General features: G+C 39.4%; 1 protein-coding gene across 1 annotated transcript in view; it reads left to right on the top strand.

The window, feature by feature from the left end:
* Nucleotides 1-3,672: 3,672 nt before the first annotated feature.
* The window catches only part of P3h2 (prolyl 3-hydroxylase 2), a 158,310-nt gene continuing 134,357 nt past the window's right edge, over nucleotides 3,673-27,625 (top strand). The window contains 1 exon segment of the mRNA XM_047565062.1: nucleotides 3,673-4,435. Coding sequence (XP_047421018.1) covers nucleotides 3,968-4,435 — 468 coding nt within the window. The 5' untranslated portion in view covers nucleotides 3,673-3,967.

The following is a 27,625-nucleotide window of genomic DNA, read 5'->3' as shown; positions in this document are numbered from 1 at the left end:
TATTTGGAGGAAAAAAAAATCTTCAGATGATCTTATTTGCGTAAGAAAAAAAAAAAGTCTTCAAAACAACTCCCTTGTCGCCAGCATCAACAGCAGCTGAACACGGGCTGGGTTGTTGCACAGTGAGAATTATCCCTTTCATTTCAAAGGAATCAAAGACATTTGGGGCAAGCAAAAGCCCTGGTTTACACATGATCAAAATAAACTAATATCAGATTTACTTGTGCAAAGTGTTGATTCAAGCTAATACTGAAGTCTGAGTATACTTTTCATTCTTCCATGATGATTTTGTAGGAAAGAGAAGTCAGGTCTAAAAAGCTGGGCTGATTTGGAGAAATTAAAAAGCATTTGAAGATCTTCTCTTGTCTGAATTCCTTTCTGCTGATAGTTCCCTAAAACAAAGGGGCAAAATGAAGCTGTTGACTTGTAAACAGAAGTCAAAAGGAAATTCAAGCTTCTGTCAAGACTCATTCCAAATATAATAAACAGGGAAATGACTGGATCCCTTTTAAAGTTTTTGGATGGGCTCTCTTGTGCTTTGGCTGTTCTTTGAATTTGTAAAGAATGGGGAACAGAAGTGAAATTTTAGGCTCCCAGTTCCTATCTATCTGAGCGGAAACTTGAACATTTTATGTTTCCAATGGCAATTTTCTCAAATCATAACTTCTTTCTTTCACACACTTCTTTCTTTCTCTTAGGAAAAAGACGGAATTCACAAAAATATCATCACCCAGTGCTCCATGACATTTAACATATATATATATTTTAAAAAATAAAGCATTCTCCTCCTGCCATTGCTGATCCATAAGTTTCCTCATTTGTAAAATGAGGGTATTGGACAGGTTCACAGTGCCACATTATGTTCTGTCCTGGGTTCTTCAAGTGTCCAACTTTGGAACTATGGACACTGAAACCTGGGTAATTCTTTTTTGTGGGAGGTTGTTCTGCATTATGGGACAGTCAACATCATTCTGTCATTCCCACCAGACACCAATAGTATAACTATTTCCTTCCCTAAACTCCTTGTTGACAATCACAGATATTTCCAGGCATTTTCACATCTCTAGGTGGGCAAAGTAATTCACAGTTGAGAACTACTGCTTTAAATCACTAAAGCAGTAGTTCTCAAACTCTGGAAAATATCAGAGTCTCCTGAAAACTTGGCAAAAACATAAAGGCCCAGTCTTGATTCTACTCCAAAATGCCAAGGCCTCTGGGTATTTCTATGAGTTTTAAAAATAATTAACTTTTTTATAACACAACAAAGTCAGACACTCTAAGATGGGGTCCCTTTAGCTGTCTAAGAAATGAACCAGCTAGAGATGAAGTGTATTCATGGCATATCAAGTAAGGAGTTAAAGAGTGCAAGAAACTATGGGAGAACTGTGTCTTCCCAAGCAGTAGGTACATTGGGCAGAGTGTGACTGGAAATCAACATCTCTGCACTGCATGGCTCTTATCACCATATGGTAATAAACTTTTTGATAGACATAAACTTTTTGACCTGGTCCAGGTTAAAAGGAAAATAAGATTGACCTTCCTGAGGAAGAGAGATCTAAGAGAAGACACAAAGTCCTGCCTACTCTCCTATCTCTGACTCATGAATCCTCCGTACACCTGGAACTCCAGTTCATAGACTTACTCCTTGGCATGAGGCATTTTCTCTAGACCAGTGGTTTCCAACCTTGGCTTCACACTAGTCATTTGGGAACTTCTAAAAAATCCCGTTTTGAGTCATATCCCAAACCAATTAAATCAGAATGTCTTTAGAGCAGGAACCAGGTAAAACTTTAAGTTCCTTGGGTATTTGAAATATTCAGGAGAAATTGGGATGCTTTCCCTAAAATGAAGTAGGAGTTTTGCAGAAGGAAATAAGATGGTATGATGTGCAAAAGGCTTAACTAGTCATGGCCACTTTGGGAACCAGCAGGATATTTGCGTGGTTGAGATCTTACAAACTTTTTTTTTTTTTTTTAAAGGAACCATACAGTTTTTTTGCAATACTTTTTTTTAGTTGTCAATGGATTTTTATTTTATTTATTTATTTATAGGTGGTGCTGATGATAGAACCCAAGGCCTCACACATGCCAAGTAAGTGCTCTGTCAATGAGCAACAACTCCAACTCACCTCATAGACTTTTGACTCTCTGCTAATAGATGATATAGAAATGTTTATTTTTTGTTTGTTTGTTTTTGGTGGTGCTGGGGATTGAACTCAGGGCTTTGTGCATGCTAGGCAAGCATTCAACCAACTGAGCTACATCCCCAGTCCTAGAAATGTTTCTTAATGTAAAGATAAAATATACCAGAGCATTTGGGTACTTTGCCCACAGTCCCATGGTAATACTTTCTATCCTAACCGGTTTCAAAACTTTTCACAAGTGGATTGATAACTCTAGACTGCAGAGTTATCTGAAAACAGAGATACTCTCTAGAGAAAAAGTCTGGGCAGATGACCCAGTACTAATTTTGGAATACTGAATATCCAAGGGATTTAGTATACATTCAGCTTCAGATTGGAGCTTTTCCATCAGTAGGATGAGACAAATTAGTGAGGTTTAGTGGAAAAAATATAATATGAACACAATTCTTCAGAGTTGCATAGGTAAGGCTATTCATTGTCAGAGTGATCAAACTCAACAAAATGAATGAAGGGATGAACAAGAAACTCTGGAAACCACCTCAGTATAGTGGTCACAGAGAACTTTTCTGGAAAATTCAGATCAACTGGATGTGGTCTTTTCCCATTGCCCTTCTTCCGCTCATCATCCAAATGGCAAGAGACTTTGGTGACATTCCACAGGCATTAAGAGACAAAAGGAATGCCCCCAGGAAGCAGGCTGGATTCCAGGGCCCAGCAAATAAGCTTGCATGCATCCTTCTGAGAGTTTGCAGCCAAGGGGCAGGAAAGAGGGTGACACCTCCTCTAAAATGGTATTTATGACAGAGGAGAAATAGAGGAACACCTCCAGCTAGTTTCTTGGAGTCTGGCAGGTATTTCTGTCAGTTTTCCCATTCCTAGCTTGATGCTCATTGCTTAAATCCTGGAGGTACTAGATTTATTAGAATGACTCTGTTCAAATTGTACAAGAATTTATATCTGAATAGCAATTGACATGTGGACATTTGGCTATTTTAAGAGATGAGGAAACTGAGGCTCAGTTACTTAAGGTTAAACCGCTGGAAAACTGACAGAGGCAGAGTCTTAAGTAGTTTCTCCTTGTTCTAGGTGTTCTTGTTCCCTGTCCTGTAAGGCAGACACAGAAGTAGCATGTTTATTGTTCAATCTTGCCCCAGTCCACGAACTCACACATCCACACAAAGTGGGAGAAGGTAAAGGACAGACACCCACTCGTCAAGGGAAGGGGCAGTAAGCTTTGATCCCAAAGGTCCAAGGTCCAGTCCTTCCTTTGCCCACAACTCAGCTGTATAAACTAGGGCAAGTCACTTTTCTTTTCAAACCGAAGAACCCTGCAGATTGTGAGATCACGTACACATTCCAGAAAGTGATTAAGACCCTAACCTCATTAAAACGATTTTTTTTTTTTTTTGTCTATAAAAAAGAAAGGGTAGTAATATCCGCTTCTGCAACCTAGAACAGGACTCACGTGTAAAGCTCCTCCCCCGGGTTTGGCCTCAAGCGGCGCTAGCTCTCTGCCCGGCACTTGTGTGCGGCCCCTGTCTGGCAACCCCACGGCTGCGGTTTTAAGTCTGGGAGCGCGGCTAGCAGAGGCCGGGGCAGCAGGAGGAGCGTGCGAGCTGTGGGCGTCCCTTTAAGAGCCGCGGGCCGGGCAGAGCCTCCGCCTCTCTGTCCGAGCAGCGCGGGCGGTCACCTGGGGCTGTCTGGCAGCCAGATTTTGCTGCGGGACCGGCGCGCTTGCCTGCGGAGTTGGGAGAGGGGCCCGGTCGCGAGGTGCCGCAGAGCGGTCTCGGAGCGGGGCGGTCGCGCGCCTCTCTGCTGCAGAGGATGCAGGAGCGCATCTGGGCGTCGCTGCTGCTGCTGCTGCTGCTGCTACCGCTGCCGCTGTGTGGCGGCCCCCCGGACAGCGGGCGCCAGGAACCAGAGCCTGAGCGCGGGCCTCTGCAGCCTTTCGACCTGCTCTACGCCAGCGGCGTGGCTGCCTATTACAACGGGGACTACGATCAAGCGGTGCACGACTTGGAAGCGGCGCTGCGCAGCCACCGGCGCCTGCGGGAGATCCGCACGCGCTGTGCCCGCCACTGCGCCGTGCGCCGCCCTCTCGTGCCCCCGGGTGCGGGCCCCGGGGCCGAGCTGCCCTTCTTTCGCGCCTTGCTGGAGCGGGCGCGCTGCTACCGCAGCTGTGAGACCCAGCGCCTCGGGGGACCCGCGTCCCGACACCGCGTTAGCGAGGATGTGCGCAGCGACTTTCAGCGCAGAGTGCCCTACAACTACCTGCAGCGGGCCTACATCAAGGTACCCTGGCGCGCGTACTTCCACACCTAACGCCCCCTGTGGCTCTTGGATGCGCTCCTGAGTCCTCCCTACTCTCGGGTCATCTTGGTATTGCTCTGCTCTGCAGTCTTTTGGAGTGGATTTCTTAAATGTCTGTCTGATGTTTATGAATCTTGACATCTGTTGGCCCAAGCTTTGTAACCAACACTAGATGAACTTGGGCAAGTCTTCTCTCTCGAAACATCAACTTTACTCTAAAAAAGAGGGCTGCACTGAGTGGGTAATATTTAAAGCACCATTTATCACAGTTGGGTCTATTATAAGTTTTCTTCTCAAGGGTCATTCTTGGTCTATAACCATTCCCATCTCTGTCTCCTCTCCCTCACCGGTTCTATACTTCAGTCTGCATTTTTTTTTTTTCTTCCTTTTTTCTGGTAAGTGTAAAGAAAGTGTTCTTAAGATAGCAAAGTTAAAAGTAAACGTGTTCCTAAAAAAATGTGTCTGTTCTCTTCTATAAAAAGGTAAAGCTCCAAGGTTACAGGAAAGGAATGCTAGGGGGAGGTGAAACTTTGAGGGGTTCTCATTAAAGTATCTACAAGTGCTGACTTTTGACATCAGATGCCCAAGGCATCTTTGTGTACTTAACATCCCTGAAGTTAGTGTCAGGAGGCATATAGTGTAAATTGACATTATTTCCCACATCCACAATTTTGAAGATCTATCTGGATACTTCAATAGAGAGAATTTAGAATGAATTTACCCACTCACCCTTGTTACTCCAAATTTAACCCACTTTCTCCCCACATTCTGACTTTTGGTGTCAGTATAGCAGAGTCTTCCACAGCTGTTGGAGGAGCGACAGCTCTGGGGATTACTTGGTAGTGCTGCATATGGACCAGGCTGCATATGGACCAGGAGAAGAAAGTGCACATCATGTTCTGACATTCACATGCCTTTAGCAGCTTATCCCACAAGGTCTATGCTGTCACAGGCCATAAGACTCTCAGGTGTACAACTGTCAGATGAGTTATGAAGCCTGAGACTTTTAACTCCCAGTGTGCTGTTTGTAGCTTATATCCCAGAGCTCACTAGACTTATGCCTTGGGCAGGAAAGGAGGAGAAAGCCTGAATCCTTTCCAGGATTTGTCTCCTGCTTACTTGTGCCTCCTATTGGATTTGCTAAGACATGCCCAAAGTATAAATCTCCTTTCTTTTAAGTGAGTGGCATTTTGGAGTGGTCTTCCAGAAACCAGTCAATTCTGGACAGAGAGGGGATCTTGAGTACCTGACAGCAAAGAGACCCCCAAGCAAAATGTGGCTGGTTCTGTGGAATGGTCTTCCCAGGAGTCTCAGATGTGAGGTTGGACATCTTACTTATGATTTGTTGACACATATTGGGCAAATTTTCCTTTCTCAGGTCTGGGGAAGGAATGCATATTCATGTTTGGCCATATAAAAATAACCATGAGGTCAATGTCAATAGGAGGGTTTCTTTGGTTCTGTAATTATGTTTACTACACTCTGAATGTTAACATTTGTCAGCCATTCCCTTGTTCCTGTACCCGAGTTGGAGGTCAAAGAAGGTGAAGATGTAGATTTATCAGGCCTCAGACTTCTGCAATTAATTGTTTAAAAGAGCAAGTCACATGTGGACACCACTGTGGTTATACTAATGGGCATCGTCTGATGAACCAATGAGGTTTAAGACATCCTTTCATAAATATTTGGCACCATGTGTTCATTTCTGCTCTACTAGCAACTTTTCTAGGGGCAGAAGCAGCCTTGTGTCTCCTTCCTATTTCGCCTCCACTCCGATGAGCAAAGTTCCTCGGATACACATAATTGACAATCACTTAAAAAATAAATATTTTTACCCCTTTGGAAATTTGTTTTGTGTGGTTGCACTTTGCATCATCATTGTTCTTTCCTCCCCTGCATCCTCTAAAACCTCTCTAGTGATAGCTTTTGCTCACCCTCCAGGGGATTTTATTCGTACGTATAGTACATACCAACATTTGAGACTAAAACAAATCTCCTAAATGATAAAAGGACATCCTCAGGTTTTGACAGATCTGGATTCTGGAGTGTTCACTCACTGATAGGATGAGTTCTCTACATATACCTAGGTTTAATCTTGGTGCCTTCTAATGATGAATTACTTTTGACATCAGTGATCTAGTTTGTAGTTAAAAGTATAATCCTAGGCCAAATTGAATTCAGTGAGGATTGAAAGACTTCACAGAGCTAAAAAAGTAGTTATTTTTAGCTAGGAAGTTTACAAACTGCAGCAGCTCTTAGGAGGTATTGCTTCTCCCCTAAATCCTGGTTCGTGAGCCTCCACTGGAAGCAGATTCTTTCTGCTGGTATGTCAGAAAGGAAGGATTGAAGATTGTGATATCTGAGACCCATTGAGCTAAGTTCCCTTTTGCATAGATGAGGAAAGGAATTCCCAGAAAAGGAAAGGAGCTTACTCAGTGTCATGTATTTGGTAGCAGAACAGTATGAGTTGATGCAACGAGCCCGGGCCTGGAAGTTAGGAGTCCAGGCTCTGCCAGTAGATCTAGGGCCTGCTCTGTTGTGCTGTCAGCCTGTGGGATGGCCTCAGGTTCCAGAGGATGCTACCCCAGGGCTCTCGTTATGCCAGATTTGGACAGCTCCAGGGACCAGTAGAGTTAAGTCCTTGTCCTGTGGGATTACAGACACTGCTTTTCTCTGAAGGCCTGCTCCATAGACTCTTCCTTGAGGCCTGGCATGTTGGGAATTTGCCTGAACAGTTTGAGGCAGCAATTCTGTCTGGCTGCTAGCCACACTTTTTTTGTGTGTGTGGTTGTAGAGGCAGGGTGAAACCCTTCAAACTTTTGATTTTATCATTTCAGATCGTAAGATATAATTCATGATTCATAGTCTAAAACCTAAGGTATAGCTTTTATTGTAGCATTCTCTCCTGAGAAACTTTCAGTGTTTGTCCCTTTCTACTAAATAAAGCCAACATTGTTTAAGGCAGCCTCACTTCCCCTCAACTTCCCCAGTTCTATCTCCCCCAACTCTGTCACCTTGTTTATTCTTCTTGGGAAGCATGCAGGCTCTGGATTAGGATAGATAAAAGACTAATGTCTACTTTCTCCAATCTCTAGCTGCGTGACTCTGAGTAAAGTATATAAGCTTTTTGAGCTTTAGTCTTCCTATCTGCAAAATGGGGAAATAATAGGACTACTTGTGTGGTTTAGGTTAAGTTTAACAAATGACTGATGTCAAGTGCCAAAAACAGGGCCTGATCCCAGCAAACAATAGATATGTATTTATTCTTTTTTTATTTTTACAGATTGCATTTTGATTCATTGTACACAAATGGGGTACAACTTTTTATTTCTATGGTTGTACACAATGTATATTCACACCATTCATGTAATCATACATGTACATAGGGTAATACTATCTGTCTCATTCTACTATTTTTCCTTTCTCCACTCCCTCCCACCCCATTTTCCTCTACACCATCCAAAGTTACTTCATTTTTCTCTTCCTCCCCGTGCCCACCCCCCCTTATGTATCATCATCCACTTATCAGAGAAAACATTCGACCTTTGTTTTTTTCGGATTGGCCTATTTCCCTTAGCATATTTTTCCAGCTTCATCCATTTACCAGCATATGCCATATTTTTTCTTCTTTATGGCTGAGTAATATTCCATTGTGTATATGTGCCATAGATTCTTTATCCATTCATCAATTGAAGGGCATATTTGTTGGTTCCTCAATCTAGTTATTGTTAATTGAGCTGCTATGAACATTGATGTGGCTGCATCACTGTAGTATGCTGATTTTAAGTCTTTTGGGTATAAACTGAGGAGTGGGATAGCTGGGTCAAATGGTGGGTCCATTCCAAGTTTTCTGAGGAATCTCTATACTGCTTTCCCAAGTGGCTGCACCAATTTGCAATTCCACCAGCAATGCATGAGTGTGCCTTTTTCCCCACCTCCAGGCCAACACTTATTGATAAAAGCCATTCTAATTGGAGTTAGATAAAATCTTAGGGTGGTTTTAATTTGCATTTCTCTAATTATTAGGAATGATGAGAACTTTTTCATATATTTGTTGATCACCTGTATATCTTCTGTGAAGTGTCTGCCCAGTTCCTTAACTCATTTATTGGTTGGGTTCTGTGTTTATTCTTATTACTAGTTACAGTAATAATTTTTCCTCTTCCTTCTTTACATGTTCAAATCGTGACTATCCAAACATAAACATACCTATTTCTATGAGGCATTCCTCACTCCCTCTACAACTCCCAAGAAATTCATCATTTTCCCCTTTTCTGAACACGTATAGCAGGAAATTTATTCCTCTTCTGTCATTTGTTTTCACATGAGCTCCTTGAAATCAAGAATGACCTTAGTTATTTTTGCATCCCTAAAGTAGGGACTCTTAGACCTGGATGATTATTAGATGGATGATTATTCTTAATACCTGGGGCACTAAAATATGATTTAAAATTGGTGCTTTATTAGGGTCAATATAGGTCTCAGTTGGGTCATCAATAACCATACTCCTTTCAAATATATCAGCTGGGATTGTAGTTGTAAATACTCAGTATGTATGTGTTGAATGAATAACAGCTTGGTTCTGTATTCATGAAATGTTGTTAAGATTTCTGTGTGGTGGCAGAAAGCATTTATCACATTAATTGTGTGGTTTCCTGGCCAGATAATTGGGAGAGAAAGTTACAGGAGTGTGGACTATGGATGTCTCACTATTTCCTTCTTGCAAGCTCTGGCTAATGTTGTAGGTGTCCTCCCTACCCTTTCCAGTTTTTTGTATTTTAATTCATGTTATTTAAAACTGTGGCTCAGAAAATCCTTGGCACATTGTACTTGTTTTATATACATTTGTGGAATTTAAACAGATGTGAGGGAGATATTCCTTTCTTACCTGTGTCATTTGAAAGTGTCTGCTCCTTTTCTCCCCCTATTGCTAGCTCTTTAAGAAAAACAAACAAATTGGTGCTGTTTTTTCCTTTCCTTTCTTTTTTTTTAACCTAAAGTTAGCTTTCTCCTGCGTGTTTTCTTGCTATGTTTGTTAGTGTTTGTGCCATTTGAATTTTGTTATTCTTGGGAATAAAAGAGGGAAAAAAGGAAATGTACATAGGTTAGTCAATTCTCTCTCCCTCCTAGAATCCTCTTCCCAAAATCCCTTTATCTTGGCCATTATAAATCTTATTAGTGGTTGATAGAAAAGAAAAAAGTAAACTCAGGTTCTTTCTCACTCTAATTCCACTTCACTGACTACTTTCTCATTTCTAGAAGGAATGCCTTGAAAGAGAAATTGAAAACTCAGACAACTGCTTCATACAGATCTTGTGCTGCTCCCGAATCCCAAATTGAACTATTTTTACCTGTTTGTTGAAAGTGTACATTGTGTCCCCAAATTATTTCAAATAAGAAGTTGAGTTTGTCTTCCTGAAATAGCTCTTCTGAAATTATTGTAATGGCTATTTCCTCAGGAGATGAGACCCTTTTTTTTTTCTCACATACAATTAAAACATCTTTGTGCTTGACTCTTCAAAATGCACTAGTCAGCTTATTATGTCCCACTCCTTGGGAAGGAAACCTGGGAAATTCTTTGTCTCACCAGTTCTTGGGTCCAGTGTGCCAGAATCACAGTTGCTTCTTCATGGGGCTTGTCCATTTGAGGGCTGGTCAGCTCTTTTTGTTTTTGTTTTTTGGTACTGAGACTGGAACCCAGGGGTACTTAACCACTGAGCCACATCCCCAGTCCTTTTTAATATTTTATTTGGAGATAGGGTCTTGCTGAGTTGCTAAGTGCCTCACTAAGTTACAGAGGTTGGTTTTGAACTCACGATCCTCCTGCCTCAGCCTCCTGAGCTGCTGGGATTATGGTCAGCTCTTTAGTAGTCATCTAGTCCCTTATATATACTAAGTGTCACAGAGACTTTCAAATTCAATTAGATGAGAGCAGCAACTGCTTATACCTTCCCCCCCTCTTTCAGCCAGAGGAATCAGGAATTCCTTTACAGGTTTTAATAAAGAAAAATAATGAACTACTTTTCTCTCTCTCTCTCTTTAACAGATCCCATCTCTGAGAATCCAGTGGATTCTGTTACCAATATTTTCTCATTCCATAAACTCCCAAGAAGTCACTGCATGAAATTCTTTTAGAACTGTTTGATAAAATGTCTTCTTACTTTATGGGTGGGATTTAATGATTTTCAAAGAGTGGGCAGGGTCACCTAAAAGGATAACCCTTTGATTTGGCATAACAGTGGTTCTGTTGGTTCAAAAGAATTGATTAAGCTGTGGGTTACTTAGAATCATACATCTTAAGGATGGAAGGGACTCCACAAGAACATCTTCAAGCGCAATAATTAATTTTGGGCAATGAAGTAAGAATGAGAAAGTGAGGGTAATTGTTTTGTTCAAGAAATGTAATCTAGCAAGGGTAGGGTTGGCAGTTATTGGCACTATAAAAAATCCCGAATCTTGAAAGAATCTCAAAGATAATGAAGAAATCTGTCACTACCACTTTATGAATGGTAACTCTGGCTTCAGATTGATAAATCAAGAGGGTCAACAGTGGGGCTATGTCCAGAAAGGAGGTATTTTAACTTAGAGCCCTATACTCTTTCTAAACTGTGTGGAGAGGGCATGATTGCCTCCTCAGCTGATCTGTTGAGTCAGGGGTGCAGGGAGGCCTGACGTGAACTGGTGGCCTTTGCAGGCCTAGAAAACACGGGGCTCATCTTTCTGGAACACCCCATCGGCCCTGCGTTTTCATTCACATGGTTTGTAGGCCATTCAGCCAAGAGTCACAGTTGTCTGGTGGAAAATTTTGGGTTTCTCATTAGGAACGATAATTCCTCTCTGTCTCTCTGTCTCTTTCTCTCTCCCTCTCTCTCTCTCTCTCTCTCTCTCTCTCTCTCTCTCTCTCCACTCAGCTTTCTTCTATAATTCTTTTTGTGTCTTTTAATTCATCCCTCCTTTCCTGCTGTCTGACTTCCTGACCATGTAATTTTTACCAGACAGATCTGGCCATCATTTGCCAAATGACCCAGATCAACCTTTAAAAAGATGATCTGGAGTCAGCCTCCTTCGTAGTCTGCCTAGTGTGGTGTGTGGGATTTTTCTGTTTTTAGTATTGAAGAGGACTACAGTCTGTTGTTGGAAGAGACTGGTTTCACTTGACCATGCTCCTTTCTGCTTTACTGTGATGTGTAGATCCCTACACTTCTCTGCTTTTTTCCCCAGCTCTGTCTCTATGTTGTCCTCTTGGTGGTCTACGCAGCATAAGTACATCTGAAAAGGAGGGAGTTAAGGTGATCGTGGGAGAAGGAGAAAAGAAGATACTGGTAGAAGCAAGGTCAGAGTTCTGCTTATGATAAAATGAAAACCATAAAGCTTATTTAATTTAATAAGCAATCATGGGCATCTGTGTCTTCTTAAAATGCTTTTAGGTTCCATTTCCTTATGTGTGTTGTTCATTGACATGGATTGGAGGAAGATTTTCTCCCCATTTTTCTGCCACTGTTCCCTGCCTTATCATGGAACATCAGTGCTCCACCATCCCATTTTACATATGGGAAGATAAAACCTGAAAAAGAATTGAGTTGCTCAAATTTAATGCATTCAAATAGAAGATCTAGGATTATAATTCAAGAACCCAGAATCCCTTTCACCTCTGACATTGCCATTGATCACTATTTGTAAGATCCATGCTAAAATGGGGTCCCTATCCTCAGTGAACTCACATCTAACAAATACAGGATTTAAAATGACACATGATTTTAATAGGAGGCCACAGGGGAAAGTGCCAACAATGATACAAAGTACAGGGCTTTTATTTTCACTTCTAGCTATTCATTAATGATAAGCAGAGTACCTTCACCTTAGGAATAATAACCATTTCAGTCAGTTCTTGCTCTTTGGCTGGGCTTCTTCTGTGACTTCCTGTGAAGCCAGGTGACTGGACTAGCTTAATGATTTAGATTCCTTAAGCTCTGTGACTCTGAGACGGAGGCTGTCAAAGTTGTCATTTATGCTGAGATTGATGCCTCAGAAAAGGAGTTGAATTAGATGGTCTGAGGCATTTCCTAAAATTCTGTCTATCCATGCAATTTCATAAGAAGGGAAAAGTTACATCCAAATGGGGAATGGAAGAACCCAAAACAGGTTTTGTGTGTGATGTTTAAATTGGTCTATTTTACAGAGGCAGATGCTAGTTTCCAAATAAAAGTTTTAGATATAAAGATGAAAGCTGCAGTGGCACCTCTACATGAAATATATTGAGATAGAGCCCCCCGGTGAACTAGAGGAGGTTCTCTCCCCCCTCATCTCCTCATCTTTCTGAAGCTGCTACATTCATGGAACATGAGAATATCAACCATGTAGTCAGATGCGGTAGTACTCACCTGTAATCCCAGCTATTTGGGAGACTGAGGCAGTGGGATCATGAATTTGGGACAAGCCTTTGCAAGTTAGTGAGATCCTGTCTCACAATAAAAAATAAAAAAGGACTGGGGATATAACTTAATGGTAGAGCAATCCACAGTACTAAAATAGAATAGAATAGAATAGAATAGATAGAATAGAATAGAATAGAACAGAACTATCCTATTTTACAAGAAGAATTGAGTTGCCCAAATTCTCCTGGAGTTTAATCAAGAATCCAGGATTAGTATTCAAGGACTCGGGGCTGGGTGTGTGGTGCAGTAGTGGAGTACTTAACTTGAACATATGAGGTCCTAGGGGGGCAAAACACATACACACACACACACACACACACACACACACACATGCACACACCAAACAAAAAACAGCTCAACTCCCACTTCTGTGTCATTGCTATTATTTCTAAGATGTACACTTAAAATATAAACTCAACTATATTAGAATGAAACATATAACTTGCCACTTACATTATTTGCTAAGGGAAATAAAACCCTGAAAATACAAGCCACCATTTCATTATGCAATGTTGTTCCTCTTCTACCTATTTCTGAGAAAAGCTCACAACTATAATCTAGGTAGATGCTGATGCTGTTCCCCAGTAAGTCTAAAATGAAAATGAATGAGACAAAGAATAGTCTTTGGAAAGAAACTGAAGGAGTAAGAGCCAGAAAAAGGGAGATCCAGGATGTCAGAATTTCCAGAAGTTCAAGGCTGTCATAATGATCCTGCTGGAATTCATTATGTGTAAGTAATGGATTCAGTTTTTGTGCAAGGAACAGAACACTACTACTGTTGATTGTAGGATAATTGCACTGAGATCCTGGAAAGGAATGGGTAAAAGCAAATGGTATAATAAAATAAATGAATACCAAACAAACAAACAAGCAAAAAACTGCTAACAAATCCTGAAACAAAGGAATGTTAATTGAGCCAAATTTGATTTATGCTTCTTGCTTGAATATTAAAAGTTAGCTTTAATTCTGTCAAGATCAATAGACTTGCATGGAGAAATCAGCATTCAATTAAGAATCCAGTCACAGAGAATTACCTTAACACCAGATTTGGTTGTTCAAAAAGTGATCTCAAATGATAATATCAAAGACTAATCTGGTAGGCCATATGAATTATTTCTCTACTGAATCAAGACTTGGTTCTTAATAATATTTTTCAGATAAAATCTAGGATTAGCATTTGATTCTAAAACAGGGCATTTATAAAGTGTCACCGAGGTAGAAACTTTCACAGTCATCATTGCTTCTGTAGGATTTCCAAGGGTTGTACTAAACAGTGGAGTCTGCAGGTTTTCAGGTCAGTAAGCATATAAACCAGACAGGGTTTCTCAACCTTGGTTTATTGATACTGTGGGATGAATACTCTGTGTTGTGGTGAGCTGTCTTGTGAATTTTAAGATGGTTAGCAAAATCACCAGCCTTTCGCTACTAGATGCCAGTAGCAACACCTTCCTGCACCTAAACAGTGACAACGAAAAGTGTTTCTGTATATTGCAGTGTGCTCCTGGGAGGTCAGAAATCACCCAGTGTAAACCTCTGACATAAATATTTAGCCATACTTTAAGATGAGTGGACATCAAATTATACAAGTACAATTCAAATTTCAGACAGTGTGTACTGGTTGACAACCTGCCCATCAGTGAATCATAGTATTTATGAAACAGTTTGGCTTTAGCTTCTTGTTTTCCACCAGAGGAAGTCTATAGGAAATAGAGCCTCTCTCTCCTAGATACGCAGTGCTGGGCTTATATCTTGTATCTGGACCTCCACGGCCTTAATAGTTCTGCTTGTAGAAAAGACCAGAGGATCAGGCTGTGCTCTGTTTATTGTCCCAACATGACAGAACAGGATGCTTAAGCAATGAAGAATAACACCCTTGGTTGTGAGCTCTCATCTCCAGAATATATTTCTCATTCAACTTGGATAGTACCCAAACCCAGTCATTTATTTTATTTATTAATATTTTAACAAGCAAAGTACAGATTTATTGAAGGTGAGTTGAAAGTAGCACTCCATAAGGTAAAGTGGAGAAAAGGAGTGTGGCAGGCAAGAAAGAGAGGTTCAAGGCCCTGATATCTGGAAATTATTGTCTTATACACTGAGCTGTGAGGCATTCTCTTTCCTGTACAGACCTGATTGAAGACCTTACCCCATTTGCTTCCATTGGTTATCTTTTGATAGCTGATTAGAATAGTGTCCAATTTTCTTCCATTAGTTACTTTAGAAAACCTAATTAGAATACTGTCCACTTTGCCCCCATTGGTCATTTTAGAATACTGAACCCATTGTGGGAGTTATCGTGGGTGATAAGTCCTCAGGGCCTGGAGTTGTCATGGTAATGGGACTTCTTGTAAACAGGGACATGATGACTCATCTCCCTGTCTTGTTCTCCAGACATTATTATTGTACTCTACTTCTGCCATCTTGGTGTCTTTGAACTCCCCTACCTAACATTTCCCCCTGAGAGATGTGATTCCAAAATTCTTTTTGCAAACCCAGTCATTTAAAAGTATTCCACTGCAAGTCTTCTTAAGTATCTTGGGAGTTAGCTCTGTATCACATATAGTTATAGGGACCAACTGATCTTCATGAAAATGTCAACTTACAAAAGTCTGGGAATTAGGGAAAATTAGAAGAGGTCAGAGTAAAGAAGAAATAACACAGAAGACACACAGAGAGAAGAAGAGTATGTGTCAAAGGAGAAATAGAGGAGAAAGGACGGAGAGATGATAAACAAAAACAAGGTAAAGGAGAGCAAGAGCGATCAAATTTAAGCCCACACAGAATCTCAGGTGTGAAAGGAGGCTGCCCAAAACAAAACTTGGTGTTTGCACAGTCTGATTCCATGTCTCTGTAATCAAACCAGTGAGTCAAGAGCAGATTGTTCTTTCTTCAGTCTTGTATCACTGTATTTTCATGCTCCATTGAGACACTTCTGCCCTGATAAAGCCTGGAGGTTGCAGAGCCTGTCAGTGTCCTCAGTGGAGTAAAGGAAGGAATCCCCCTGGGGAGATTCCATTACACAGCATTGAGTATCTACCAAATGAAGTGATTCCCATTCAAGAAACAAAACAAAAGCAGAAAGACCAATAAAAAATGTCAACTGCTAATTGACATTAAATTATACTGCTTTCAGCAATTCCAGAATATATTGAGCCCTTTAGATGTTTATCTCTTTTAGACCCTGGAGATGTGAAGATGAATGAGACACTTTCCTAACTTTCAAATAGGTTACAGTCCATTGAGGGAAACAAATGTGTGTACAGTTAAACTATTAACCCTTCAGATAAGACAGGGGCACTCCTTTGTGATTATGCAGTGGCAATTCAGGAATCATTTCCATCAAAGCAATGGAAAAGATAAAAAAAAATTGTATGGTCTATGAGAAATGTCAGTTAAAATCCTGTAGTTTTTAACAGTTTGATAGGAAAAGAAAATATCAAAACTGTTGGAAGAATAGATAATAAAAATTTTGAAATAATTTAATCCTAATTATAAGCATTTTTAAGAATATGTTTATTTCATATTTTTAAAAGAATGTATAATATCCTGAATGTTGAAAAAGTCAGTGTAGTATAGTAATGAATGCCTGAAAAAATACACTTGTAAAGCATATTACCTGAAAGGTAGGTCCAAATGAATTATGGTTTTAGTAACTTTTTAAAAAATATATTTTTAGTTGTAGATGGACAGAATGCCTTTATTTATTCATTTATTTATATGTGGAGCTGAGGGTTGAACCCAGTGCCTCATACCTGTGAGGCAAGAGCTGTACCACTGAGCCACAACCCCAGCCCTGGTTTTAGTGACTTTTTCTATTTTTTTAGGGAAATGTCATTTTGCCATTTGAGGTTCTTTGAAATTCTAGGTTTAGCTTAATCTTTCCTTTCATAGTTTTCCAAATTTTCTTCTTTGTGTCTTAGTTTCTGTCTTTTTTGAAAATAATAATTACCCAATGCCCTGGGTTGGTGAAGGTATAAAATGAGAAAATATTGGTGAAAGCCATTTATGAAAGATAAGATACATAGAATGAGGGAAGAGAAAAGGGAAGAATTGAAATCCCCTTGACAGACTAAATCATGTATGCCAGGAAGGAGCTTTAAGGGGAAAATCTTTTGTTACTTCACATAGCTGAAATGTGTCAAAGAATTTTCCTACTTCATCAAAATAGCCTGTTGAATTTATTTTTGTTTCAAAAGGTAAAAATGCATCAGGAAAGACATTAAATACATTAAATGAATCTTTTTCTGTGTTGCATGAAGAATTAATCCAAAAAACACACATAGAGCAATTGTTAAACTTTGAAAATCAGATTGCATTGAAGAAACCTGAAATGACATTTACTTTAAAAAACTTAAAAAAGTCACTGCAAACAAGCACTTGGACATAGTTAGATTTGAGGCAGTCAGTATATTTTGTAACTCTCTTATTAGTAATAATAGATATTATTTGATTATTATTGTTCCAGGCATTATAAGTTTTACATAAATTTTCTTATCATAATCTTATAAAAAGCCTAATATAGATTCTAGTGTAATCTTCATTTTGAAATAGGGATATTGAAGTTTGAAAGGTTAAATAATAGGCTGGATTTTATACTGCTAGTGAGTAACAGACTTGAAATCTGAATGTGGGATTTTCTGATTACAAAACATGAATTCTCATGTACCTTTTAAAGCTTGGATTTTGACATCAAACATGATATTTTAAAAAATATCTACTTGTCATTAGTTGCACGATACTGGAAAAGTTTTTCTGTGTGAACCTGAGTTTTCCACCTATAAAATGAATGGGCTAATTCTACCAACTTCATATCACATGATTCTTGTGAGAAGCTAATTAAAAAAAAAAAGTTTGTTCTTGCTTCATAGTTTCTAGTAGAACTTGTGATCGAAGATGAAGTGCAGAACAGTTATTTAGAAAAGTACATTGTGATAAATGGAGACAATTATTACACATGCAGGAGGCATGGAAACCCAGAGGACTCCCCTAGAGTTGGGTCTGTTTAAGGTGAGATACTGCCTTCCACTTGGGAGTACAGATTTACCAGCTGCTTCACCACCAGGCTAAAACATAAGTGATCCTCTTAGTGGGCATTTGGGGTGGTTTGTCATGTTAAGAAAAATGCTTTTGCTCTCTTCTCCACTTAATTTTTCCATCCTTTGATTTTATGCTTTCCTTGAGATTGTGGCCTTTGAATTTTTTTTTTTTTTAATGGACTTTGTTCAAACACATTTCAGACCTATTCTGTTTCATATTACTAGATAAAATCTTTTCCCATGGACCAACACATCTTGGGAATTTTAAATCCCTTTAAGTATCTTCTCTACCCTGATCTCATGTACCCATGGGAGATGGCGTAGGTTTGGGAATCAACATCTCCTCACGGACACCAAGAATTAAACTGCTTTTTGGATAACTGGAAGGTTAATGGAAAAGTAAGTAAAAAAAGAAAAAAAAAATTCTAGGAATCAAGGAATCTAGGCTCCATCCCCAGTTCGGTCACTGTTTTCCCTAGCCCTGGAGGGTCTCCATTTGGGCAAGGGCAGCTTTGAATCAGGTGGCTTATAAGAACTCTTCCTCATCTGCCAGCCTGAGATTCTGATATTCTTCAGTGCACTGGTACAGTTAACCAGCAGTCTACCCATGGAAAAAGAAAATTGATGAGATAGTAATATCAGGAATATGAAGTGCAATGGAGATAAAAGAACTTTGAAAGGTTACAGGAGAAAAATTGACTCTAGTCACTTCTAGTGTGACTGATGCTGATCTTCACCTTTGGACAGTGAATCACTTCAAGGTAAAATTCGAAAAGAAGTTGCACTACTATTTAATTTGATGGTATTTTGAGAATAAGATGAACTAGAGCATGTTTAAAAGAGACAAGATAAAAGACTCAAAACCAGGTTATATGAGAAACAGTTGAAATAGGGATGAGTAGACTAACAGAGAAGACGAAGAACAATAAGAAACATCTAAGTCATCACTCGGTTGACCATTCTTGATCTTTAAGACATTGAGGAGTTGAAGCTCTAGGTCCAAGTAACAGAAGTGACAAGGAACAAGATCTCAGTCTAATATGAAAGACTTTCCCTAACATGAACAGCTGTTCTAAGATATAATAGGAAGCTCCAAGGGAATATGTTCAAACATGAATCAGACAGATGCCTAACAGGGAGGTTATATTTAAGGTTCAGAGCACTAATGTGATGTTGAAATAGATGAAATTTTCTAATGTAGACCAAACTCCCTGATTTTATGAAGTGAAAACTTGTCTTTTACCCACAGATGGAGTCATTAAAGACTTTTCTCATTGAAAAAGTCCTACAGTTCTTTGTCTTTTTTTCTGGTTCTGGTTGTTATGATCTTAGACCACAGCCATCAACACACTCCCTATTAATAATTTACATAATACAAAAAAAATAGTGAAAAAGATACAAAGACCTTAAAATACACATTCAGGAACACGTATTCATAGAATATTTAAATAGTAACAGGATCCATGTGGCATCTGTCCTCTGACTTTTGCCTGAAGTCTTTCTGAGATAGCATCTGAAATGGATTTAGTGTGGTTACAGAGAGCCACTAGAAGTTTTAAGTTAATTCTATAACAACTGAACAGTACACCCATGCTTGGAATTGAGAGTGTGTAGGGCATACCTCTTAGCAAGCTTGTCGCCATGTACTAAGAAAAAGTTCCATTTACAGAAATTTTGCGGCCCTTTTCTGCATTGCTTCATTTATGTGTTGTTCAGAGGAAAAATCTAAAACCTGGAGCTATTTACAGTGTAGTTTAGTTCTCAAACGTTTCAACCAGTGTTAATTCTGGTCAGTTTTATAAGTGAATTGCTAGGGCGTTATCCCAAGACAAAGAATATTTAAAACATTTTGAATATTTTTGAATTAAATATTGCTAAAGAATGTGCCAAAGATATTAATATATAAAATATTATTAAGGAATATTTAAAGAATCTCTTTATCTATTCTCCTTCTCCCCAAAATTCTTCCTATACTCTGTAATTTGGATAGGGTAGAATATCTGCTGTTAGCACTTAAAAGGAGGTGAGGATTGGAAGTTCAGGGCCCGGGTACTGAGTAGAAGTCCAAGCTCTCTGGACACCAAGCTAGCATGAAGGTGATTTGGAGCATAGAGATTTTCCCATGTTGTATGGTGTTAGTACAGCAAATATTGCATAAATGTCAGAAATGTTTTTGTTCTACCATGCCTAGCTTTTCCTGTTCCTTTGACTAGAAAGATAATGCTTTTGGGAGTGATTTTTCTTTTTCTTTTTTTTTTTTTTTTCTGCTCTTGTTGGTTGAGACTACCAAGTTGCAGGCTTCTCTGGAACTCAGTCTGTAATATACATAAGACCAAAAAGAAACCCAGGAATCTTATTAGTATGATCTTCAAGTGCCAAGTCCATCTTTTTCTTTTCCACTTTAGGAAAGCCTCTGTGCTTCTGTTCACTCATGTGGGAAGGAGGGGTAAGTTACAGTGGTATTGTGACAGTTTCATTAGTGAACAGGTGTGAGGTATTTAGAACAGCTTTGGTTGTAGTAAGTACTTAGTAGATAGTAATTGTTGCTGATGTTATTTCCATTTTTCTAATGGACTGTCATCTGTTATTCTGTCTCACTGTGAACTAAGGAGAATTGTGACAATTGTTACAATTGTATAAACCTCCCTTTTAATTTTTGTTATCATAGAATGAAATTAACCTTATTTTCATTATAACCTAAATTGTGTACAATCCTATTATAAAATACTTAAGATCAATTTTATAGGTCCCTGCAAAAGACATTAATTTTTTTTTAAATTCAGTTTCTCTTTCTGCAAAATGGGAACTCCTGCTATTTATTATACTTATGGAACAAATTTGCAATAAGAACTGGGGAAAATATTTTCAATATGACCAAGGTCCTTACAATGTAATGTAAAAGTAAGATTATGTCTCAATCATATAAGGATTTGTATCAATTTATAAGATGTTTATAAATGGTAGACATTTATAAAATTCCTTTTACTATATCAGTAAAATGTTTCTTTTTATTTTTCACTCCATTAAATTGCTTATTTTTCCTTTAACAATGACAGTACCCATACTGGCCATAAAGCCTAATGATATACCCAAAAGTATTTTTCCAAATGCTTTCTAGCTTACATAAATCAGATATGGGTAGTGTAGACATAAAAGAACATATGTCTAGGGTTCTTTTTGTCTCTGAAATGAGTAAGGTCTTTGACCTCCTTTGATACATTCCAGACCCAGGAATTCCTTTATCCTTGGGGGGTGGGGAGTGGAGGATGGAAACTTGCTTAAAACAACACTTGGAGCAGGAATTGTTTGATAAGGCCAATGGTTAGAATATTTGCAGCTTCTTGTTTTGAATTCCTATGATAACATCAGCTCCTCAAGATTATCTAGTAATTTGTGTGGGAAATCTAACAGTAAGAATTGGCCCTTCAAGCAAGACTTTCTAGATCTGATGCACAGCAGAAAGAAGGGAAGTGGGAACCTACTGTGGGGTTCTGAGTTGGCCCCTAGTGTAGTAAGCATCTCATTACTTTCCAAATAGTAGCAGACATGGAGTTGTGTGTGTGTGTGTTGTGTGTGCAGCTGGTTTGTTCTTGGGTGTGAGTCAGTATCTTTATTGAACTATATGTGAGAAGTCAGCACTGTTACTTGTGATTTTCAAGTGCATGAAAGTATCAGGGAAAGTGAGGGCGACTCCTTTCTGTTAAGTCACACGGTACATCAGTGAGAGTCAGCAAATGCATGTTTCTGTACTCAGTTTCTTATAAGGATTTTCTTTGCTTTTGAATGGTGAAATGATGAAGGGAATTAAGATAATCACCTCTCATATTTGTATCATGCTTTGACATTTGTGAATGATGTGAACAGACATCTTCGACATGCAAGCCCTGTGAGAAAGCTGTGATTCAGTGACTTCTGCATTTAGATCCTGAGATTGGGGCAGAGTAGAGGATTTCATACTCCAAGACAGTGTCCTTGCCAAAATGTCACAGCTGCTATCTGTTCAGATTTGAAGTTCCTTGTAGACATGAAGCTATGCAACCAAAGAAATTTCTCTTTCAAGGCACTCATGATGCTGTTTTTATATGTCTGTCTTTTCTGGTATGTGGTATTTCCAAAGCTGAAGAGATTGCAAGTCATTTGCCATCCTCTTTGATATGTGGAGATCCCTTGGCCTTGTTGGGTGTCTGTACTTGCTGACCTGGAATTGTCATAGGAAGATCTGGGCATGAGATACTCTTTCCAGCCAAGCTGCCACAGTTGCACAACCAAGTATGGGATCACCCCAAAGTTTTTTTTCCAATCTGAGGTGGAATCCGCACCTCCCTTTGCCTGCCTTGAGCTCCCCGGATAATATTCCCGATTGTCCATTACATATAAAGCAAATGACAGTTGTGTGGCCTGATGTCTGTTAGTCTGGTTGTTGGTGTGTGTGTTCATTTGTAAACATTCAGTTTGTGCTGTGTGTAAACAACTACATACAGGGCTGGATTGCATTCTCTGATCCAGCAAAGGACTGCTTGATTTTCAGAATCTAAAATAGGACCTCGGATGAGATGGGTTACGATTTCATGTGACTTTGTCGTATTTCATGTGACTTTATGCTGTATTTAATTGCCTTTCTCTAAAGTTGTAATGAGTTAGAATTACTGCTTGTTTTTGTTTTGACAGTTTTTGCCTTAATTGACTTATCTTCATGGACTTCCCTCTCTGTTGCTCACTCTGAACCCAGGAGAAATTTGAATCACTGCTCAAAACTTTTGGATGAGATTTGTTATTCTTTCACATTGGGGAATTATAAGCAAAATGGTGAATCACTCTTTGTGGTGTAGATATGGATTCATTGCTTAACATTTTAAAACATTTTAAACTCTTTTTGCTTCTTAGGCTAAAACAGTTTGACTTTGAGACAGCTTCAAGCTCTTGTGTATTGATGTTGGGAAAGGCATTTAATGTCTCTTAAAACTCCAAATTATCATCTGTAGAGTTAGCGTAATAATAAGTCTCAGTCTTCCTGTCTGTAAAATGTGAAGCTCCTATGAGAGTTATGGAAATTAACTGAGCTAATGCATAGGAAATGCTTAGGAATATCAGGCATATCTTAAGCAAGATGCACCTGGTAGAACTTCTGTTAAAACTAATGGATCTTGGTCTGGAAAATACTGGACCCATTCTTTTAGCAAGTTTTCAAATTTGTGATATTGAGTGTACTTGGGCTGGCTATAGTAGAATTTCTTTTATGTAACAGTGTAATTGATACTGCCGTTTAGAGGTGACGAGTTCTGCTTCCTCAGGTGTTGAAGTATGACATCAGAGAAGCACACCAAGGCAATCATATTAAGCAGGTTTTATTTAAAGGTAATGATACAGACTTCTCCCGGAAGGAAGAAGGGGGCCTTGTCTGATGTTCTAAAGTCCCCAGAAGTGAGTGCACCCTACATCTTTTATAGGCTAAGGTCTCTTTTGTTCTTCAGTTCTCTTCCCCCTTCTTTCTCCTTCTTGCCTATGTGACTAGGCCTCATTTTGTAGGTGAGATGCATAAAGTGAGAAGCAAATGGGCAGGGGGAGGGTCAAAGTGATTCACCCAGGGGGCATTAATTAGCAGCTCCTTGCCTACAGTCCTTGATAAGGGCAGGTAAATTTGATAATCAATGGGCTCTGGAGATCTTTGATATTCCATTCTCCCAGGGGCAGTCTCCAACTTCCAGAGGCATATGGCTCTCATGGCCTCCATTTCCTTGATTTGACCTGATACCCTATTTCTACACTAACTGCCTGTCCCCAATTCTGGCTTCATAATCATGGATTATTAGTTGAGAAATCAGGATTCCTTCCTGGTCACACTGTTTCTGGCTGCATGACTTTGGGTCAGTCATTTTACTTCTTTGAGTGTTGTTTTTTTTCCATGGGGAAGAATAATACTGCACTTCTGTTTGGTCTCTTTCCTTGCCAGCATTACTGGGAGCATCATTATAGTGGCTGAGGTAAGTACAAATTACAAAGCCATTTCTACTATGCATGCACCATACACAGGTGTCTTCATATTATTTCAACTTTATCAGTTCCTATATGGGGTAGGGCAGAATGTCAGAGGAACTCAGTACCCCACTGTTGTCAGTATATTGTTCTCAGGCACAACCAAATTGTTACATCAGAGCTGTGACCTTGAGGCAGACTTTTTAAGGCCACCTTTGTCCCAGTGCTTCTGGATCTGTGCCTGATTCCAGTGGAAATTGCAGGGAAAATGTGAATCAGTGGGCTGTTTTACTTAGTTGCTAAATTTAGTTCACTGTTTCATAAATCAGGACAAATTTGTCCAGAATAATTCTGGTTGCCACCAGCAACCAGGGTCATCAAATTGAAGGACATCAGATATGCAAGACAAATGGAAATAACTTCCCAAAGTAATTCCTCCTGCAAGAATCCCAAGGCTAGTTGCAGTGCTTAAGAAAGCTAAAGAGGAACTGTAGCTTGGAACTTGGGATTTCCTGATTGTAATTCAAAACGGATGTGGATATAGATGTGAGGATGTGGTCCAAGGTTTTGCCTTCCTGGGTGGAAGAAAACCGGCATCAGTATTGAATTGCTGGTTAGGATATTTTCAATGTATATAGTTCCACTGTTCCAGTCAATAGAGCAGAGATGAATTTTCCAAAGCAGCTCATTCTCAATTCTGGTTACACAGTAGGTCAGATTGTTAGCCATTGCTTTGTATGAATGTTTGTCAAAATACTTAGAATTAATCAATATTACTTTAGTTTGGGCTAGACAGCTCTGTTTTTCTTCTTGGAAGCAGAGGTGATAATAGTCAAAGGATTTGAATTTTTCATCATGTGAAAAGGAAACCTAAATGATACCACTGGGATCTTTCAGTGAGCCATAGGAAGTTACAACATTTAATTTTCCATTTTCATGGGATTTTTATTAAAGAGTTATGTGATGAATTTTGGGAAACTTGCAAAACAAACACAAGCTTTTAAATTACTTTTAGTGTATCTGTTATTAATCCTTGTGACAATGGTATTGAACAACAGCCAACAAGGCAGACACACACAGACACACATTCTAAATTGTAACACTCGCTTTTTGCATTCCCACACTCTGTCCCATTCGCACCACCTACAGATATGCCCACGTACACCTTCAGCTTCTGGTTTGTACTTCATCTCTGTCCTTGTTTTTTGTCCAACTGCAGCTACTAACATCTGCTAATTCAACAGGATAGTGAGGATAGTGCTTTCACTTGATTTTACTTGATTTTACTCAGATTTCTTTCCTTAGGTTTGCTCTTGCTCTCTCTCCAGCCTCTCTGAACTTCCTCCCATACCCTTCCCTCCTATCTTTACCTTTCTGTCCAGACCAATCCCCATGGCCAGTCTCTTGAGCTACTACTCTCTTGAGCATTTGGCCATTTGCACTGCAGTCAAGATTAGCTACCACCGTTTTTGATAGCTTTGTGTCTTATCAAGTGTTTTAGTCAGCATTTTTACCTCTGTGATGAAAAAAACCTGACAAGAACAATTTTAGTGGAGGAAGCACGTATTTGGTACTCACAATTTCAGAGGTCTCAGTCCATAGATGACCATATCCATTGCTCTGGGCCTGCGGTGAGCAGAACATCATGGCAGAAGTGTGTGGAGGAGGAACGTAGCTCAGAACATGGCACTAGAGAAGCAGAGAGAGACGTGGACAGAATATAAACCCCAAAGCACATACCCAGTGACCAGCCTCCTCTAGTCACACCCTACCTGCCTACAGTTATGGTCCAGTTAATCCATTCAAATGAATGAATGCACTGATTAGGTTAAGACTCTCACAACCCAGTCATTTTACCTCTAAACTTTCTTGCATGACCTCATACATGAGTTTTTGGGGGACACCTCATATCTAAACCGTAGCATCAAGTTTTACAGTGTTCCACCTGTTCACTGAGCACTGCAGAGATGACACCCAGTCATGCTCCTGCCTCTTCCACATCTCACCACTGTGAGATCATAACTAGGTTTTAGAATTGTTTAGCAGTTTTGTGCTGCTTCCTCTGCTGCTTAATATGCTTACTCAGAGTGGATGTGCAGAATCATCATAGTCCTCAATTCTACAACCCCTCATCCTCTGCATGACTTCATCTCTCACACTTCTAAGGAAGACTTCAATAAGGAATAATATTTAGGGTGGTATGTTGGGAAAGGAGAAGAAAAGACACCTATCTGAGATACTAAGTAGGTGAAATAAAGTGTTGGTATTTTTTTAGGCATAAGAAGGAAAACCTAAAGAAATGGCCACAGTTTTGACTCAGAGACGCAGAGTCTGCGTGGTTGATGGATTGTGATTCTATGGACATAAATAAAAGTACAGGGCAGGATGTGGAAGAAGGAGGAAGGATATCATTTTTCCTTTGCCTCTTCTGTTCTGTTTGTCCTTAATGAAAGTCTCATTATTTGTGCTTAATTGCCTTAAATAAAACAGAAAAAAATTATTGCTTGAAATGAATGAACTTTCAAAATAACAGGGCACATACCAGAAAGACTAAAAAGAGTTCAGATCCTGGCTTCCAGAAAACAATAATCCTCTTAATAAGCATGGTTTAAGCTCTCTAGGGCTAGATAACTAGAATAGCATTCTGCCTTTGGGAAAAGGCACTGTGTCCCTTGCCCTTCTTCTTCTTTTTAAAAATGGCCATGTAAGGGAGATGGTGCTGTTAATGAGAACATTATCTAGATTTTATGTCTTTGCCCAGTGACTGTCTCCTCAGAGTTTTACTTTTTAGCTAGCCAGGTCGACAGTTGGTGATGAAGACACACGGCATTGGGGTAATGTGAGTATTTCAGTACTTGTGCTAGTATCTTTGTGGCCCTTATATACCATTTCAACTGAACTGTTTCCCCTTCCATGGGAATACTGTGTGACTGAGACTTCCTAGAAGCCATTGTTAGCTTCAAAGGTGGCCCCACATCTTGACTGACACGTTAATAGAACCTGGGATCCTGACTGTTCCTGTCCTCACATGTTAGAAAGTGTTTTCTTCAATGTTCTAGTGTCTTCGTAACAACCTTTCCCACATCACAGACGTTGCCAAACCATAAGAAACTGATCTTGAATTTCCAACGTGTCTTCACTTTCAAACTCTTAGTATACTGGTTTCCTCTGCTGGTCTATATCTTCAAAAACTTCATTTATCATTCTTTACAGAATTATACAAGTAGTCTGTTTGTTAGGGATCTGTTTTGTATGGACTTGATTTGACACTTGATTGGCACTTTTGAAGAAATTACCATTATATATATATATATAATGGGGTGGCACATGCTTGTAATTCCAGTGACTTGGAGGCTGAGATAGGAGGATCACAAATTGGAGGTCAGTTTCAACAACTTAGTGAGGATCTGTCTCAAACTAAAAAATAAAAAAAGGACTGGGGGTCATAACTCAGAGGTAAAGTTTTCCTCAGTTCAATCCCCAGTATCAAACCAACAGAATTAAATAAATTAAATATCAAAATGACATTTTGCAGACATTAAGTTGTACCTTTTGGTAAACTAAGTTATCACCTGTGCTATACCTATGTTGAAATAATATTTCTTTCCTTTTCTTAGATTGAGAAATAGCTTGTATTATTTTTTTAATGATGAATTTGAGAGAAGCTTGAAGAGTTGCTTTGGGGCCTAAGATATGGTTTATTTTATTTGGGAGCATGTATTTATTAA

This window comes from Sciurus carolinensis, chromosome 9 (assembly GCF_902686445.1).
Source record: "Sciurus carolinensis chromosome 9, mSciCar1.2, whole genome shotgun sequence".
NCBI lineage: Eukaryota > Metazoa > Chordata > Mammalia > Rodentia > Sciuridae > Sciurus > Sciurus carolinensis.
The sequence above is the reverse complement of the archived record's forward strand: the minus strand, read 5'-3'. Positions and strand labels throughout refer to the sequence as shown.